At 45.0% G+C, this 17,074-nt stretch overlaps 1 protein-coding gene across 1 annotated transcript in view; it reads right to left on the bottom strand.

Annotated features, from left to right (window-relative positions):
• Positions 1 to 4,730: 4,730 nt before the first annotated feature.
• The window catches only part of KLF13 (KLF transcription factor 13), a 28,331-nt gene continuing 15,987 nt past the window's right edge, over positions 4,731 to 17,074 (bottom strand). Inside the window, exon 2 of the mRNA XM_026709959.2 lies at positions 4,731 to 11,428. Coding sequence (XP_026565744.1) covers positions 11,136 to 11,428 — 293 coding nt within the window. The 3' untranslated portion in view covers positions 4,731 to 11,135. The remainder of the gene's footprint in view (positions 11,429 to 17,074) is intronic.

The following is a 17,074-nucleotide window of genomic DNA, read 5'->3' as shown; positions in this document are numbered from 1 at the left end:
GGGCTTTTCCTAAGTCAAGCCAAGACGGGAACTGGGGCTATGTGCAAAGGCATTGTTAGTTCTCACTGGGGGTGTGGATCATGAGATGGTTGCAGGTGAGAGGTTTTTTTAGGTAGAACCTAGCCATGATCCTCCCATAAATAAATTGGCAAAAAGAGAAGGGATCACATGACCAGGAAGTAGATTTTGGTTGGAAAAACCTGGGGAAAAAAGGGTCCAGAGAGTAGGAATTGGTCAACAGGGAGAAACTATCTTGGGAGGTAGTGGTTGATGGAGTCCTTGATGGAAGTCTTGAAGCAGAGGCCAGATGGCCATCTGTCAATTATGGGGGATCCCTGCAAGGGGTTGGATGAGATGATATCTAATGACCTTGATGTTCTGGTGTTCTCCAATTCCCCTTTAATCCAATAGATGAAGTTGAGTGATGAGTTTCACTGGATACTTTCACATCAAATGGCTGCCCAAATCAACCACGGCCCACAGGAAACACTAAGCTCTGATGAGTCTGAAACGCCCCAGTGAAAAAGACAATTTTGGATACCTTCCCAGCTTCTACAAAGGAGGCTGGGAAGATCTAGTTCCTGCTTCTCCCATTCCCTGTTGCAAACCAAATGTGACAGAAAAAGCATTCATGCTCATGTGACTGGATTTCTATCCTCCTTCCTTTCCCACCTCAGGGGAGCATCATGTGAAGACTCTACCCCAAAGAAGGACCACGAAATGAGCCCTTTCATCTTGGATACAAGCAGGACTCACAGCCGCCTTTCTCAACCAAGAATGAGCTAAATATGGACAGGGGAGATGAATTAAGAGGAGGAGAAGGAGGGAGTTGAGTCCTACATAGCTCTGAGATATGGGGGGAAGGGGGTGATCAAACTATCCCTTTGACCTTTACAATTGACTGGAGTTAACTGTCCTCGTGCCCTGGTGGAACTCCTGGGATGTCCAAAAGGCACATTTTGTTGCAATACCTTGACCAACCATCTCTCTCCGAGAACCTTGCCTTGAATGTGAAGCCAGGTTCCACCTTCCCAGATCTTCTGCAGATCTTCTCTTTGCAAGGGCAGAGAGGGAGTCATAAAGGACGCAAATATATTTGTGGAGAGGATGCCTCATTAGGAGCACACCGTTTCACTGATGGGGGTTGCATTCCTGCAGAATTAGCCCTTTCTGATCGCCCCTTTCAAACCCTGCATCTTTCCGCACAAAATCTAAGGAAACACTGAATCCATGTTGCATTTTTAATTCAACAAGAAGCCAGGAATTGCAAACGTAGGCTTTGAAAAAAAAAGAGTGGCAAACAGCTGGGAAGATCGGAATGAACAGACCCCCGTTGCTTGGATGTGAGTCCAGCTATGGGGAAACTCACAGAAAGAGAATGAGAAAAATGTAACTCCGGCTACTTCAGTCTGCCTCACTCTTGTTTCTGTTCCACTTGGACTCTTTCGGTATGTAGAGAGCATTTTTATGCAAAATGTATCTGCGGCGAGAGGGAAAGAGAGGAAGGGGAGGGGTGTTCTGAGTTCTGCTTGCTATTGTTCTGTTTTGCTTGGTGTCTCTGCAATTATGTCTCCAGGATCACACAGGAATGACTCATTTGGTGTGCTACCCACAACATAAAGCCTGGGAAAGTGTACAGATTTACCTCTTAAAGACACACACACGCACACAGCCATAGACCAAGGACCAGAGGGATTTAAACATCCTTAGAAATCCAGCAAGAGAGGTTCAGATCTCTGTCTTTCCTTTGTGGCCAAAGGGCAAATCCAGACCCAACTGACATGCCACTTTGAAACTTCTCAGTGTCGTTTCACCACACTTCATAGCTACAGCAAGTGAATAATCAAGCCAGGCATGAAAGCATCTTCATGGTGTCCTCAAGATGTCCCATCATGGATTTTGGTTGTCCTACTCCCTACCCTCCTGGCGAAGAACTCTTCGTGGGAGTGACTGAGTTGGGGGAGGCCTATGATGTTAAAGGATCTGTTTGGTTGGACACGGGTCAAAAGCTGCTCCGAGTTTCTACTCCGTTGAGTTCAGGGGCAAACCATGGCCAACTCTTGTCCCATTATGGGATGAGCAACAGGTCATAGTCTCAGCCTGGGGAGAGGAATCACACCAAAGCAGACCCTCTGACATTCTTGTACTCCTAGATTCTATCTCTCATCATGAGGATCTATTAATATTCTTCTCCCCTATCCCCCTTAACCTCCTACCTCTAAGGGTTACTCCCAGTGGCAAGAAAAGATGGGTATGTAAGAGAACAGCCTTTTCAAGCTCCTCCTTCCTCGATCTGGTTGAGTGGGTTAATATTTTTTGGGTTCAGCTTTTGCTAAGAAGGCTTATCTGCTTAGAGACATTTTCAGTTTGTAAATACTGTAGATGTACAGTCATTATGTTCTTCATACGTAGGTTTTAAGGGTGATTGGGCAGCTCTGTTAACCAAAGCTGGTCTACAGGAGTGCATGCCTGAGTGTGGAGGATGTGATCACACACCCGCTATCTTAGTTTCTTCATCCTTGGGAACATCTGTTTTCCTGTGGAGATTCCTCTTTCTCTGTATGTGGGAAGAATGGAGAATAGCTGTCTTTTTTATTCTTCAGTGTCAGGAGACCGTTACTAGCCTCCTAGTGGAATACAGGATAACAGAGTTGGAAGGGACCTTGGGCTGGTCTTCTAGTTCTGTCCACTGCTCAGGCAGGATACCTTATACCATTTCAGACAACCTGGTTGTCCAATCTCTTCTTAAAAACTTCCATTCAGGTTGTTTCATGGATTCATTGCTCTCACTGTCAGGAAATTCCTTCTTAGTTCTAGGTTGCTTCTCTTCTTGGTTAGTTTCCAACCATTGCTTCTTGGTCTGTTTTCAGGTGCTTTGGAGCAGGGGTCTCCAACCTTGGCAACTTTAAGGCTTGTTGACTTCAACTCCCAGAGCTTTGCTGGCTGAGGAACTCTGGAAGTTGAAGTCCACAAGCCTTAAAGTTGTCGAGGTTGGAGACCCCTGCTTTGGAGAATAGCTTGACTCCTCTTCTCTGGGGCAGACCCTTGGATATTGGAAGACTGTTATCATGTCTCCTCTAGTCCTTCTTTTCATTAAACTAGACATACCCAATTCCAGTGGTATAGTAGGCAACCTAATCCTTGCCAGAAGCAATGTAGAGCTATGGTCTGCCTAACGTGCCTCTGATTTCTCCAGCAGATGTTCTTCACAGCTGCTCCAGCTGTGAAGTAGAGACATCCAGCATTCCCAACAGGTCACTACAAAAAGGTGGTGGTTATTCTCACCCAACTTGAGAGATGGGCTCCGTTGCTTCCAAACAGAGCTTGCTGGGGTCATGTCCCAAATCCTTCAGTCTGTCCTTCTCTGCCAAAAATGTTGGTGCTTCTATGAGAGTTGAGTCTCTCCAAGACATGGTTCCTAGGGTCTACAAATGAAGCTAGTGGGGTTCACACACAAATTACACCGCATAGATGGATGGGAGATGGCTGTTCGAAAGCCAAAATCGATGGAAGTATCTTTTTCTGCTGCGTTGTGGGGTAAGCGGAACCTATTCCAACCCTTACAGAGATGTTTCCATTGTTTTAAGCTTCCAATTTTCTGCACCAACACTCCTCCTTCAGCTCTGCTGTGTAGCAGGAACATTAATTGGTCTCCAGTGATCCAAGGCCACCATACTCTGGGGTAGTTTCCTTGCAAACCAGTGGTTAGAGAACGTTCCACTGTCAATCCCACCCTCATTATTTCTAGCGGAGAGGGAGTCTCCGTAGAGTTAATGATAGTGTTAAGCAAGGGCAATGAAGTCACTCCCGTGGAATCACCTACTAGGAGTATGTTCCTTCAAAATCAGCTTGGCAGCTTGGGTGTGGAAGCTTGGCTCAGTTGTTTGAAGGCAGTCGCCTTTGGAAAAACCCATTCTTATACAATTTCTTGAGAGTGGACATTCTTCATGTTGCTCTCTTTATTTGTTTGTCTATCAAATGTCCAGATTGTTCCACTCCAAGGGGCTTGGAGATAGCATAACAAGAAAAAAGGAACATTAGGTCAACCAAAAAAATGCACAACCACCCCAAAGGAATAGATTAAAAAGCTTCTCCTACCTCACTCCCAAACTAATTTCCATAACACTCAGTCTTGCTGGGGTTGAGCTGTTCCTCCCATTCAGATCTCCACAGCCTGTATACCAGGTTTTTGTCAACCGTGGCAACTTTAAGTTGGGTGAACTTCAACTCCTAGAATTTCCCAGCTGGTCTTCCCAGACCTCCCTTAAAAAATCACCACCATCACATCTAGGACAAACATACAGTGAAAGTCATACAAGAGCAATCACAACCAACACTATGTCGGTTCTTTTACTCACAAGGGTTGGGCCTAATTAATACTTAGATTAGAGACCTTCCAAATGGCTGTAGATTAAGGTAAAATGTTTGTTTATTTGTTATAACTTGTGGGTCACACTAGCAAACCGTTTGACCATCTGCTACATGGTGGTGTTCATGTAAACACCAAGAATTCACCTTGACCTTGAGGATCAAGGACTCTTGAGGGACTCGACCAGTTGGCTAATTCAGATTGTGACCTGAGGGTTGAAACATGCCAGATAAGTGAAGAAATTAATTTCTTTCAACATTAGTTATGAAGGATAACTTTGAGATGGACAGTAGAGAGAGAAGAACAATTCAGATTAGAGGTGCAAATACACTCCAAAGGCAACATAAATATGAAACGGGCATTTTCTTAATCATTCATCAGTTTTATTTAAAATGCAAACATCACTAATCATGCATATAAGTTGACGCTTGACATTTGTTAGTTCTGCCTTCTGTTTGTGGTTGCATAGGGACACTGTCACAATATATAAAACTATGAAATACAACCCCCATCCCCCCCCGAACAAACATTTTCAAAAAGATTACAGCAGAGTGAATGGGTGTCAGACAGATGGCTCTACAACTGCAATACTTCGATGTAGTGACTCAGTAAACATGAAACCATCTAGAGAAGTGACCCATATAGCACAGAAGTGATGCTGGAGGAAGTGGATGAGGAGAAAACATGACAAGCTCTGTCATGGTTTGCCCCAAAGGGAAGATATGTATGTAAACTTGTGTAATTGCCCCGTTTTTTTTTGTTCCTGTACTGACACAGAGTATATATCTACTTATCTATAGCACTCTATATATTAATGCACAAGTAATTCCATGCAGTATATCAATATTTCACGAAGGAGGAGAGTTGGATGGATCCTGGAGTGCATTGCCCATCCAGGAATCCTTCTCACCTCTATAATTTTATAACCATCTCCTACGTGAAATCTTTAGCAGGTTTCAGCACATTAAAAAAAAAAAAAAGACCTCAGGAGGATGAGGAGAAGATTCCTTAATCCAGGCTGGGAGATGACATCTAGAACAGAAACAATCCTTCAGGGATTGAAATCCCATCGGAACGTTTTCCAGATTCTGACAAGCTAAGTCTGGGCAAGGGTGGAGATTCCAGGAAATAGGGGAGAAAAGGAGTTTAAATACTGAAAGGACGTGGCAAATGAGGAGACAAGATGCGACCGTTAAAACCATCTCGAGATGCTGTCCTGACCCATCATGTTGGGTATATCCATGCTAAGGCCACAAAATTCTGGAAGGTGCCGAGACTATTATATTAAGACCACATGGATGGCCTGGTAGGGACGGAGCAGTAGATACGCAGATGAAGAAAGCTTTGTGTCTGGACAACCTTCTCCAATAGCAAATCTTCCAGAGGTTCTACAGCAGAAGTCCCAGAATTTCTAGCCAATGGGTTTATGGCAGGGGTGTCAAACTCATGTCATCATGATGGCGTCACATGACGTATCATGACTCCCCCACACACCCCCTGGCATGGCCAGTGTGTGATGCACCTGGCCCATGGCCCACAAGTTCGACAGCCTTGGTTTATGGGGACAATACACCTCAAAACACCAATCTAGGGAAAGCTTTGCTCAAAGAACCTTTTTTTTTAATTGTAGGCACTTCTCCAGGTTACACCTAGTATGAAATCCAGATCCAAGAGGTAAAGACACGTTTTACATCTCAAAATTCAGCCCTGCTGTGCTGAATAATGCACGCCACAGACTTTCTTCGGTATTCATGGAAAATACCAGAGAAAACATAAATTCAGTTAACTTTCATTTGCCACAAGAGTTCTTACTGATGTTCTCTGTTGGGCCTTTTGCTTCAGTACTCTGAAAACATGGAGGGTGCTGGGAATGTATCCCATTAGAGCAGTGCTTCTCCACTTGGTCTGGCTGGGGAGAGTTGAAGTCCACCTGTCTTAAAGCTGACCAGGTGGAGAAACACTGCATTCAAGTAAGAAGACCCAAGAAAAATCTTGTTATTTTCAGAGGTACCATCAGCTAAGTGAGGTGGATGGTAAACCCATTTTTGCAACCTGCTCCCTTCACTTGCTCGGTGTCCAGCTTGCATTTTTGTAAGAAGGCACAACCATCTCAACCAGATGGGAAAGCTACCTTCAGTCCCGAGCCCTTTTCGCAGCCCAATCCAGGGAGAGCTTGGGTTTCCTAATTTGGTGGACAATGGAGGCCGATATCTTGTGGCCGACTCCATTGTTGTCACCACCAAATGGTTCCCAGTTTCCATGGCTCAAATTCTGGAATTCAAATTCAGGAAACTGAGGCACAGATATATCATACACAAGATGTAGGCTTGCTTAAAGGAGCAAGCCATTAGAAGAAGCCAAGCACTGCAGTTATATACAGAGTATGCTTTCCTTATAATTATATACATAAAACCTATTTGCAGAAGGACACTGCTCCAAGTTCCAGATATCCTACTTAACAACGAGTGGACTCCAATGGCCTGCAGCCCAAAGGCCTCACTGACTGGCACCCTGATTTAGAGCTGCTTAATCTGCATAATTTATTCAGATTAAGCACTTCAACTGCTTAAGGTAATGAGGTTTAATGCCCTGAGGGGAACCTGCACCCCTGGAAGCAACGGCAAGTTATATGCAACAAGGAAAGTTCTGCATTACAATAAATAGGAAACCCTGTGAACATAATACATGGATAGATAGTGAAACACGTCTTTTTTTTTTATGACACAGTTGTAAACAGCTCCCAGAGCAGAAAAGCAAAAAATGTGAGGTGGGAAAATGGGACCATAACAGCAGTTTAAAGGTCTTCTGTCTAGTATTGTCTAATTGCTGAAGTCCACCACACTTTGACTTAGATGAGATGGTGGGACATCTGCAACAGAGAGCAAGTCCACCTGATGCTTTTCCAGATCCAGTAAGATCCAGTAAGGACCCCTGACTGGAAATGGAAACCGAGAGGTGAGCATGAAAGCGGAGTTATGGCTGAGATCCGAGATCAGTTGCTATGGAAGATCATCTAGAACATGGGTGTCCAATCTTGGCCCCTTTAAGGCCTGTGGATTTCCAACTCTTAGAACATCTGAAGTCCACAAGTGTTAAAGTAGCCAAGGTTGGACCCACCTCACCTGCTCTAGAGTGCAACAGTGAAGAACTTTTTGCAGGAGAGATCCAAATAACTTCAGAGTCAAGTCCTAAATCAAAGCAAACAAAGACCGGGAAATTCAAAGAGAAGGAACGAGATTTATCTCTTTCTTGCCTTGCTGAGCAGAGCATTTTCCCATGAAAAATCTGAGGCAGAATTTTCATCAAATTAGGACCCAGTTTAGCCTAATCAACATTAATCAAACAGTGGCTAGCAAAGCTACAATGAGGTCCTGTCGCCAGACAGGAGACCATTATTAGCAAACCCTGAGTGTTTTGATTACATTTACTGTTCGATATGAAATGGTAACGAGCGCAAAAAGGATTTTTGAAAAGCCTCAGAGAAGCGCATGGTTCACGTTGCCAAATAAATAGAGACGAGGATGCTTTCTCATCAGTTGCCTGTCTAATGCCATAGTCTTGACCCAAGAAAGAGTAAATATCTCAGAACAAGACCCTCTACCCACCAAAAGGAGGAGGAAAAGGCCCACGACTGGCTTGGTGGCCAGGACCAAGCTTTGCCAAAGAAAGTCAGCTGCACTCGCTTAATGAAATGACAGTAATACAGCAGAACAAAAATCTAAAATCCTGGGATAAGAACCCTGCTGATCCAAAGGAATACGATAGTGGATTTAGTGGAGGTGCCCATTGCTTCTAGGTAAGACCCCTCCATACAACTCCAGTCCTTCGAGCAAGGTGAGGCACAGTACCACATCAGTTATCTTCGGACTGCACCATGGTTGGTTAGCTCTTTGGCGTAATCCTTGGGCGATTCAATGCCTGTTTCTTGAGCCACACAAGGGAAAAGGGCACTCTGAAACAATGGCTGGTATCTCTTGAAGATTAAGGCTAAGGTCTTATTGGGAGGGTTGTGTTTAAGGCCCTCTCCCTTTCCCCACCTTCCAGGTGTGTTGGGAGGGTACTTCCTAACACATCTGGCTGACCCCAGGTGGAAGGAGACCGTTTAAGGCATGGTAGAATTTATTTTTGCAATTCTGTGTTTGTGAAATGGAAGAGAGATCTGGTGATCTTGGAGAGCAAATCACGTCCTGCAGGTAATTTTAAAAAGGGTTTTTTTGGGGACTAGATGGAATTATACTGTTCTCTGTAGCCATCACTCTGTAAATAGTTCTTGGCCATCATCAGTCTGAACCTTTGTTGCTAGCTATATCTTCAAGAGGACACCTTGCTATAGACAATAAATATTTCTTGCTAGCTGTTGAGTGTTCCCAAGTCCTGCCTTGATAACTGCCTCCATCCTTAGCTATCAAAAGAGGTTGGAAAGTGAAGTTTTGGTTTTAGGAGAACCTCAAATGAAACTTGAAATTGTGTTTGAGATCAATACTGGAACATATCTAGATGTAGAGCCGTTTTTATACAGCAGATGGTAGTAGAAGGGGAAGAGGATTTGATAAATAGCACCTACCAGCTACGCTTTAATGGGTGGCATATTATTTTTTTTTGCAAGTCTATGTACAGTACAGTTATGTCTATGTGCACACATGTGTTTTAAGTCATCTGGCAAAACGGAATTATTGCAAAGTGGAAGAAAAGTCTTGGTTAGAACACCTTTGGAATGTAGAGGTGATTGCATCAATCGTAAACAGTAGTTTGGAGGAATGGAGTTTGGTTTACTGTGCTACAGTCAGCTGCATTTATATTAACAGTATTTTTTTTTTCCAAAGTTGAACACGATCACAGGGAAAGCACTCCACGCATTGAAATATAATCTTGGAACAAGCCAAGTTCAAGAGCAACAAGGTTTACTAGGAGGGAAATGTCTCCCTACCTTCCTAGCTGGTTTCCCCCAAGCTTAACTTGAAAAGCAGAGATGAATCTTATCAAAACCTCCCACATCTGTTGAGAAAGCAACCCCCAGAGCTGGAATTCTGAAAGTGACACCTAGAGAACATCCATTTCAAGAGGGTTGCATTATCAACCTTGGACCCAATCCACCCATCCATGCCAAGCAAAGCGACGGGCCCCAGTTTTGAAACGAGTCACCTCCCCACCCATGAAAGGAGATTTTTACATATCCACCGATCTCTCCTGCTGAGTTAAGCTTTTTAGTCACAAGTCCTTGGAGAAAGCTAGCTTTTTTAAGGTCGTGAGCCTGTTCCACTTGGATGCAGGAGATCCTTCTGCTTGGTGGGACTTCTGGAGGGATAAGCAGTCCAAACTGCTAGATAAGAAAACGGGAAATCTGTTGGAAGATCCTAAGGTTTTTGAGAAGAAGATTTAAGTACATCCTTCAGACCCTACGCTGCACTGACAGCCAGCGAGGGAAATTGTGAAGTGCTGTTGAGCTAAAACACCATCTTTTTAACACTTTCTAGATGCAGGTTTTGCTTCCACTGTCCTTCAAAAGTTAGTATTTCCTGATTATCTGGTTATGTACTGACCGGTTCACCATAATGCAGAATTTCGTGGACTCTTTGGCTTTTAAGCCCCAAAGGATCGGAAATCATCACAAATACCTTGACAAAGTCTGGATGTCAAAGACAATTTCCAGAAGAAGGCTTTGTTTTTTGTTTTTTTTAAAGTGGAACATTATTCAAACCGATGCCCTTTTCAGGTCTCCTTTTGCACAAGGCCTACAGAGAAGCAGATCCAAGGGTTCAGCTCAGAACTTCCATCTCCGGGAAGCTGTCGCAAGCTGTAATCCCCACAATTCTGTCCTTTGCTGCTTAAACAAAATGTTCCCCAGTGTAAATATATATTTCCTAGATTTAGAATAAAAACACGATTAAGGCACCTACTTCAGTTTTTTTTTTTTAAAAAAAAAATTTTTTCCACCTACCCCCTGCGATTCTTTTACGAGTATAAACTTTTTATACATATTTTTTTTCTTCTTCTTCTTGCTACAGGAAGTTGGTGGTGCTGGTAGAATCATTCAGCATGAAACAACTTGAAAAAAGAGGGTGAGGGGAAATGAGGGCTGGTTGATTGAAATTGTCGAGGAGACGATCCAAACTCTCCAAGCGGTTACCCCAACTGTGAAATCAAATTGTCTGAGTGCAAAGATTGGCCGGACTTTCTTGCTGTATTGCAGGAAAGGACCAAAAAGGAACAGGTTCGGAGTGCAAATGTGTTTATCAAACAAGGTTGTGGTTGGATGTGTCTTCATGGTACATAAATAGATATATCCCTGAGTAAGAGGAGAGTTGGATGGAGGGAAATTAGAACCAACCTGGCTGGAGAGACATTCCTGGTTTTGCATTTTTGCATTATTTTTGTTTCCCTACAAAATTCCCTTTGACACCTGAGCAAAAAAAAAAAAAAAAACTACACAAAGGAGCATCTTCTTAAGGCTTAAAAACACACATACACACACACGGGGGAAAAAAGAAATGTCCAGAAAGAGGTTCCTGGAAGGACCATGGAGAAAAACATGTAAAACTCAAGTCCTCCTATGCCAATTTCCCCCTCCCCACTCCGGCAGCAATTTAGCAGGGGGAAATCCCCCCTCTCTCTTATTCCCCTCAAAACAAGGCCAACGTTTTCTCTTGCTTTGTTTAAAGACAGGGTGCCAAGCGAAGCATTACGACGCAAAGGGGAGCTCCGAAGAATTGGATGCGAAGGCGGAGAGCAGAGTGCAGGTGCAGGGCTGGAGGGTGGGGGGTAGATTTTAGGGGGAGCTGCCAGGACTGTCCCTGGGGCTGGACCCATCGGACCGGCTGTAGTCACTCAAAGACCCAGTCCGGGAGCTGCAGCCGCTTCGTCTCTTGAGCATGTTAGGGTGGAAGTCGGCGTGACGGCGTGCGTGCTTGGTGAGGTGGTCGCTCCGCATGAAGCGCTTTTCGCAGAGTGGGCACGAGAACTTCTTCTCCCCCGTGTGAGTGCGGAAATGACGGGCCAGCTCGTCGGACCGGGCAAACTTCTTGCTGCAGTCTTCCCAACGGCATACAAAGGGCCTCTCACCTGCAGGGAGACAGAGAGAAGAGAAACGGCCTTGAGTTCACCTCCTTCAGTCCCACCTTTTATTACAGTCGCCCAGGGGTGGGATTCTACCGGTTCGCACCTATTCGCTAGAACCGGTTGTTAACATTCTAAGCAGTTCGGAGGAGAACCGGTTGTTAGAAGAAATTACAGGGCTAATCCTGTCAGGAGGGCAGGAAGGAAACATTCTGGGGTTGCTGACAGAAACTGCCTCTCGTTAACCCTTATTACGTTCTTGGCAGGACTAAATTTCCTGTCTCAGGAACTTCTCTGGAGTTTTTTTCCCCTCCTTTGCTGGCACTTTGCTTGTGTGGAGTGACCATTCAAAGTCACAATGGCACTGAAAAAAGTGACTTATGACCATTTTTCACACTTATGACTGTTGCAGCATCCCCATAATCATGAGAGGCCAGGCAAGGAGATGCGTGCCTTGATGTGAATGATATTGAGTTGGCCGCGCCCAGCCCATAACATGACCACCAAGCCATGTCCACCCAGTCACACGACCACCAAGCCACACCCACCAACTAAGCCACGCCCACAGAACTGGCTGTTAAAAAAAATTGAATCCCACCCCTGCAGTCGCCCACAAGAACCTAAAGATTAAAGTAACATTAAAGCAGACGAGAAGAAGACCTGATAGCGCCGTGATGGCGAACCTATAGTACGCATGCCACAGGTGGCACAGAGAACCATTTGGGCCAGCATGCAAGCCACAGGCAAATTTATCTCACTGTGCACGTGCCTGCCTCACAACTGATTTTCGGCTGGTTTGAGGCCTTTTCCGGGACGCGCAGGGGGAGTGTGGGGGTGCATTGCCTTCTGGGTGCTGCCATGTAAGTGTGCGCACCAGCGCGCACACAATTTTTGGCAGAGGAGCCCCAAAAGGTTAGCCACCACTGCGATAGTGTATTACAGTTGGGGCGCGGGATGATGGCTAGATGGCCAAAGTCTGTCTAATTAAACAGATATTGTCCGCGATGCTATAAAACACTTCTATTGCTTTCCCCGATCTTGGTCAGGGAGTTTATCTTCCTGGGCGGCCTGAATGCCAGTTTCTAGGGAGGGTCGCTTAAAATTATTATTTTTTTCCCCTTCCTGTGGATGAAGGAATAATAAACAGACCGCAAAGTCGCTTGAGGCTTGGTGGTCGAAGGAAGAAGGGGTGGCGGTGAAATTGCTCATCTCTTTTGTCTCTTGATTTATATCCGACACGCTCTTTTTAATATAGCAAACCCATAAATTCAGAGAACAAACAAGGAGGGGTGGGAGTGTCACACCACTTTCATAAATGCAGTAGAAAGGATTATTGGTCGAGTAATGGGCAGTTTCTACAGCAAAGAAGATGAGCGAACAGATATAAATGGCAGAAGATGGACAAAGCGGTTTGGCTGTTCCAGCTCAGCTAAAGGACTTCTTCCCCCCACCGCCCCCCACCTATTCCCACCTATTAAGGAAAGAAATTGCATTTCCTTTGAATCTCAGATCAACTCTGTCTCCCCAGAAGACAGAAACAATTGCCGCAACCTTGAGATCCAACGGCCCTTCCCCTGTTCCTTGTGGGGTAAGATCCGATTGCTCTATTTTCCTGTAATGTCGGAGGTGTTACACTTAAGCCCCGCGTGTCTCAATCTTGGTCCTTTAGGCAAGAAAGACCCTCAACTCCAGTTGTAGTCAAAGGTATCCTTTACTCAAAACCAAGTGGGTCACGGTAGAGCGATGGCAGAACTGGAGCCTGCGCGCTAAACTTTCACGATGAAACTGTGCCTGTCCAGTTAAGCAGCAATAAAAAGAAGGAAAGGAAAAAGAAAAAAGATAACATCCCCAGAGCATATTGATTCAGCTTTATTAAGCCATCCTGTGAGAACTATTTCTAGAATCGAGTTTTCTAACAGAGAGATCTGACCACTAGAACTGACTACTCAGATGGCCGTTTCTTCCTTCCCAAAATAAGGGTGAGATATCCTTCATTAGATGAAGATAACTAATGATATGGTTATTAAATGACTTAACCAATAAAGACCTTTTCTGTTCTGTTCTGTTTTTTACTCTACTCTACTCTACTCTACTCTACTCTACTCTACTCTACTCTACTCTACTCTACTCTACTCTACTCTCCCAAAGGTTTCAGAGTTTATTTCACGTGGTTACACTATTCTATGGCCTTCATTTGAGGAGGCAACAGAGAGAATAAAACCTATTTATGTTCTCCCATGACCCTCAGCAGGATGTTTGATGGCCTCCAACTGCCTGTTCTCTTGGGTATAACATGCAGAAGGTCTGTTGTTGATGGATAGATCTGAACTTTTCCACTGGCTCAGGCTTCCAAAGCAGCTTCTTTCTACCCCTAGTTTTGCATCTACGTTTATCACTAGGTATCCTAAAGCAATTGGGACTTTAGGATGGTGATTCCAATAAGATGGAGTTCTTGAGGTCCCCTGAGAACAGGCTGTATGGGTCTAATCCTTCAGGGGACAGCTTATGCCTATAATGTCCGACAGCGGTATTCTACGTAGCATCAATGAAGGAGAATATTTGCAGCTCCTGGTTGACCTGAGGGGTCCTTGGTGCCCTCTGAGCTTGGCTGTTTTCTTGCAGACGTTTCATTACCCAACCAGGTGACATCATCAGTGCTAATTGGGAGCAACACCCCACTCCCTTCTAGCACTGATGATGTTACCTACTTTGGTAATGAAACGCCTGCAAGAAAGCAACCAAACTCAGAAAGCACCAAGGACCCTTCCGTACAGCATCTCCTGAGCTGTCCTATTGTCCTTTTCTCTGCAACCAGGATGGAACAGTGGGGAGGATGTGGTCATATCAAGTGCCCTGTTACTGGCAGGAAAGAAAGCAACTGAGAAAAAGAGAGCATTAGAACTTGTTGCCTCATATTTGTTAAGGAACAAGCAGTGTGGCAAAATGTCTTGCATCAGCCTCAATTCTTCAGAAGCCACCTGTGCTAAACAGTTGCTGGGCCCCTGGGAATGTGTGTTGGCTATTAGGACATGGGCTACGGCTCTTCAAACATGGGATCATCCTGTTGGTACAACCAGTACCCGCAAAAGAGAGAGAGAGAGAGAGAGAGAGAGAGAGAGAGAGAGAGAGAGAGAGAGAGAGAGAGAGAGAGAAGAATAACAAAACAACAGAGTTGGAAGGCAACAAATGGCTGTCCAGTCTCTTCTTGAAAGCCTCCAATGATAGCGCACCTACAACTTGTTCCACTGATGAATTGTTCTCACTGTTAGGAAATTCCTCCCTAGTTCTAGGTTGCTTCTCTCCTTGATTAGTTTCTATCCATTGCTTCTGGTTCTACCTTCAGGTGCTTTGGAGAATAAGTTGACCCCTCTTCTTTGGGGCAGCCCCTCAAATAATGGAAGGCTGCTATCATGTCCCCCCTCCCAGTCCTTCTTTTCATCGGACTGGACACCCCCAATTCCTGCAGCAGTTCTTCAAAGCATTGGATTGAATCTCCATCTCTGTCTGGAAAACGAGAGCTTTCCTTAGCAGTTGATATTCCATATTGGACCATGCCTCACCATCAAGAACAAGATGTTCTGACCCAGGCTTCATCAAATGTAATTAAGCACAAACTTGTTTTTAAAGCAGAACCTATTTTATTGCAATGCTGGGAATTGCTTTCATTCTCAGCCAGAACTAATCTTAAAGAGTTCCCCAAGATAAGCACCCGTCTTTCAGTGCTGTGGAATGCTGGCAAAAACAGAAGCATCCAATTTAATTATAACAGAAACCAACCAGAAAAAAACCCACCAGACTTTACAGAGCTTCAAGGAGGACTCTAAACCGATCAAACTACCTTGCTTCCTGCAAAGGTGTTGTCATTGAAGTCTGACTTTTATCCCTTATGGGAGGAGCAATCACCTCCCAGCCTTACTCCTGAGTCGGCCCTTTTGTTTCAGCTGCTCTTGCCTTCTAGCAGCTCTGTGCACACAGGCACTGGGAACAGGCTCCACTGGGTCCTCTTCCTCGCTGCTGCCAAACTCCGAAGGCAGCACCCCACTCCCAGATGGCCCTGGCCCCATCTCTGCATTGGACGCAGGACCGAGTCTTCTCCAGACTTCCAGACTGGTCCCCGTTCTTCCCCACTGTCCGATTCCGCTGCCAGCTGCACCGGCTGCTGGCGAAACATAACATAAGACTTTGGCAAAAAAACATCTACCATCGAGATACACTTCACTTATGATCCTACTTGGCACTGGGAATTTGGGTTGCTAATTGATGCCGTTGTTAAGCGACTCAAATTTACAACCCCCTCTATTGTGGTCGTTAAGTGAATCACACAGTCATGAAGCTCACCTGGCTTCCCTAACTGGCTTCGCTTGTTGGGATCTGGTTGGACAGGGGTCCCCAAACTTGGCAACTCCTAAGACTTGTGGACTCTGGGAGTTGGAGTCCAGAAGTCTTAAAGTTGCCAACTTTGGGGACCTCCACATTAGGGCAAAGAAGTCGGTGACATTGAAGACACACAGCACTTTTATCATTCTGATGTAAGTACTTGTGTATCTCCTTCATTGCTTTGTGTACTTATTTTAGTCTTATTTAGTACTTTAGTACTTTAGTACTTATTTAGTACTTATTTATTTAAGTAGTAAGTGCACAAAATAACAAACCACCTTTTCATAGATCTTCTTTTTGTAGGTCATGAGGGCAAAGAAGTCAGTGACGGTGACTTGGCCACGCCCAGCCAGTCACATGACTGCCAACCCATGCCCACCAAATAAGCCACACCCACCCCGTCACATGACCCCCTAAGCCACACCCCAAAACAAGCCACGCCCACAGAACTGGTAGTAAAAAAATTTGAATCCCACCACTGAGATGGTTCCGTGCGAGAGGCAGGTGTGCGCAGCTCCATTTCTGCAAGTGGAGCTTCACACCTGAGCACAAACGCCCATCGCTCGCACGAGTGGAACTTTGCGTGCGTGCTTGCCCGTTGCTAGTGCGGCCCTGTTCCTGGGGGTTTGGAGACCCCCGAAACAGGGTATGAATTCCATGAGTTTGTAAATTAGGCTTGTTCCGGGGGATAGAACAAAAACAACCCAGCCATAATATTCATTTCTGCAGCAGGAAAAATACCGCTGGGAGCCCCTCCACCCACGGACCCATCATGCACGATTTTGCGGGGGCGGAATTGCGCCGGCGAAGCAAAACCAAGGAGTATTTTTAAACAAAGCGTCTTTAAAATAAGGCTTGGCATCTTGGGCCAAATATCTTCCCACTTCCCCTGTTTTTGTACAGGCACTTCAAACTGACCAACAGGCTGAACCTCAAACCAGCCTCTGGGCAAATGAGAGATTTGGGGTTTGCATAAAAGGTGCTTTCTTCCCAGGGTTACATCAAAGGGGGGGGAAAAAAGGGGGGGGCGGAGAGAGAGAAAAGCAGATTTTAACCATTGGCCTCTTTCTTTGAACTGAACGCAGGGCTATTTTAAGCCCCAGCCATTTATTTATTCCCCTTGGAAGGTTTTCATTTATCGTTGGGGTTTCCCATCGTAAAAGCCCAAAGATTTTTCGGCGTATACAAACTCCAGTCTGTGTGTCATCAGGGTTTGATTTCAGTCTGAACTTTGGAGTCAGCAGGGCTATTTATTCCTTCTCAGATTGGTGCCAC

The sequence above is a fragment of the Pseudonaja textilis genome, chromosome 13 (genome assembly GCF_049901715.1).
Source record: "Pseudonaja textilis isolate UNSWEBS1 chromosome 13, rPseTex1.2, whole genome shotgun sequence".
Lineage (NCBI taxonomy): Eukaryota > Metazoa > Chordata > Lepidosauria > Squamata > Elapidae > Pseudonaja > Pseudonaja textilis.
This window is presented reverse-complemented; position numbering and strand designations above follow the sequence as displayed.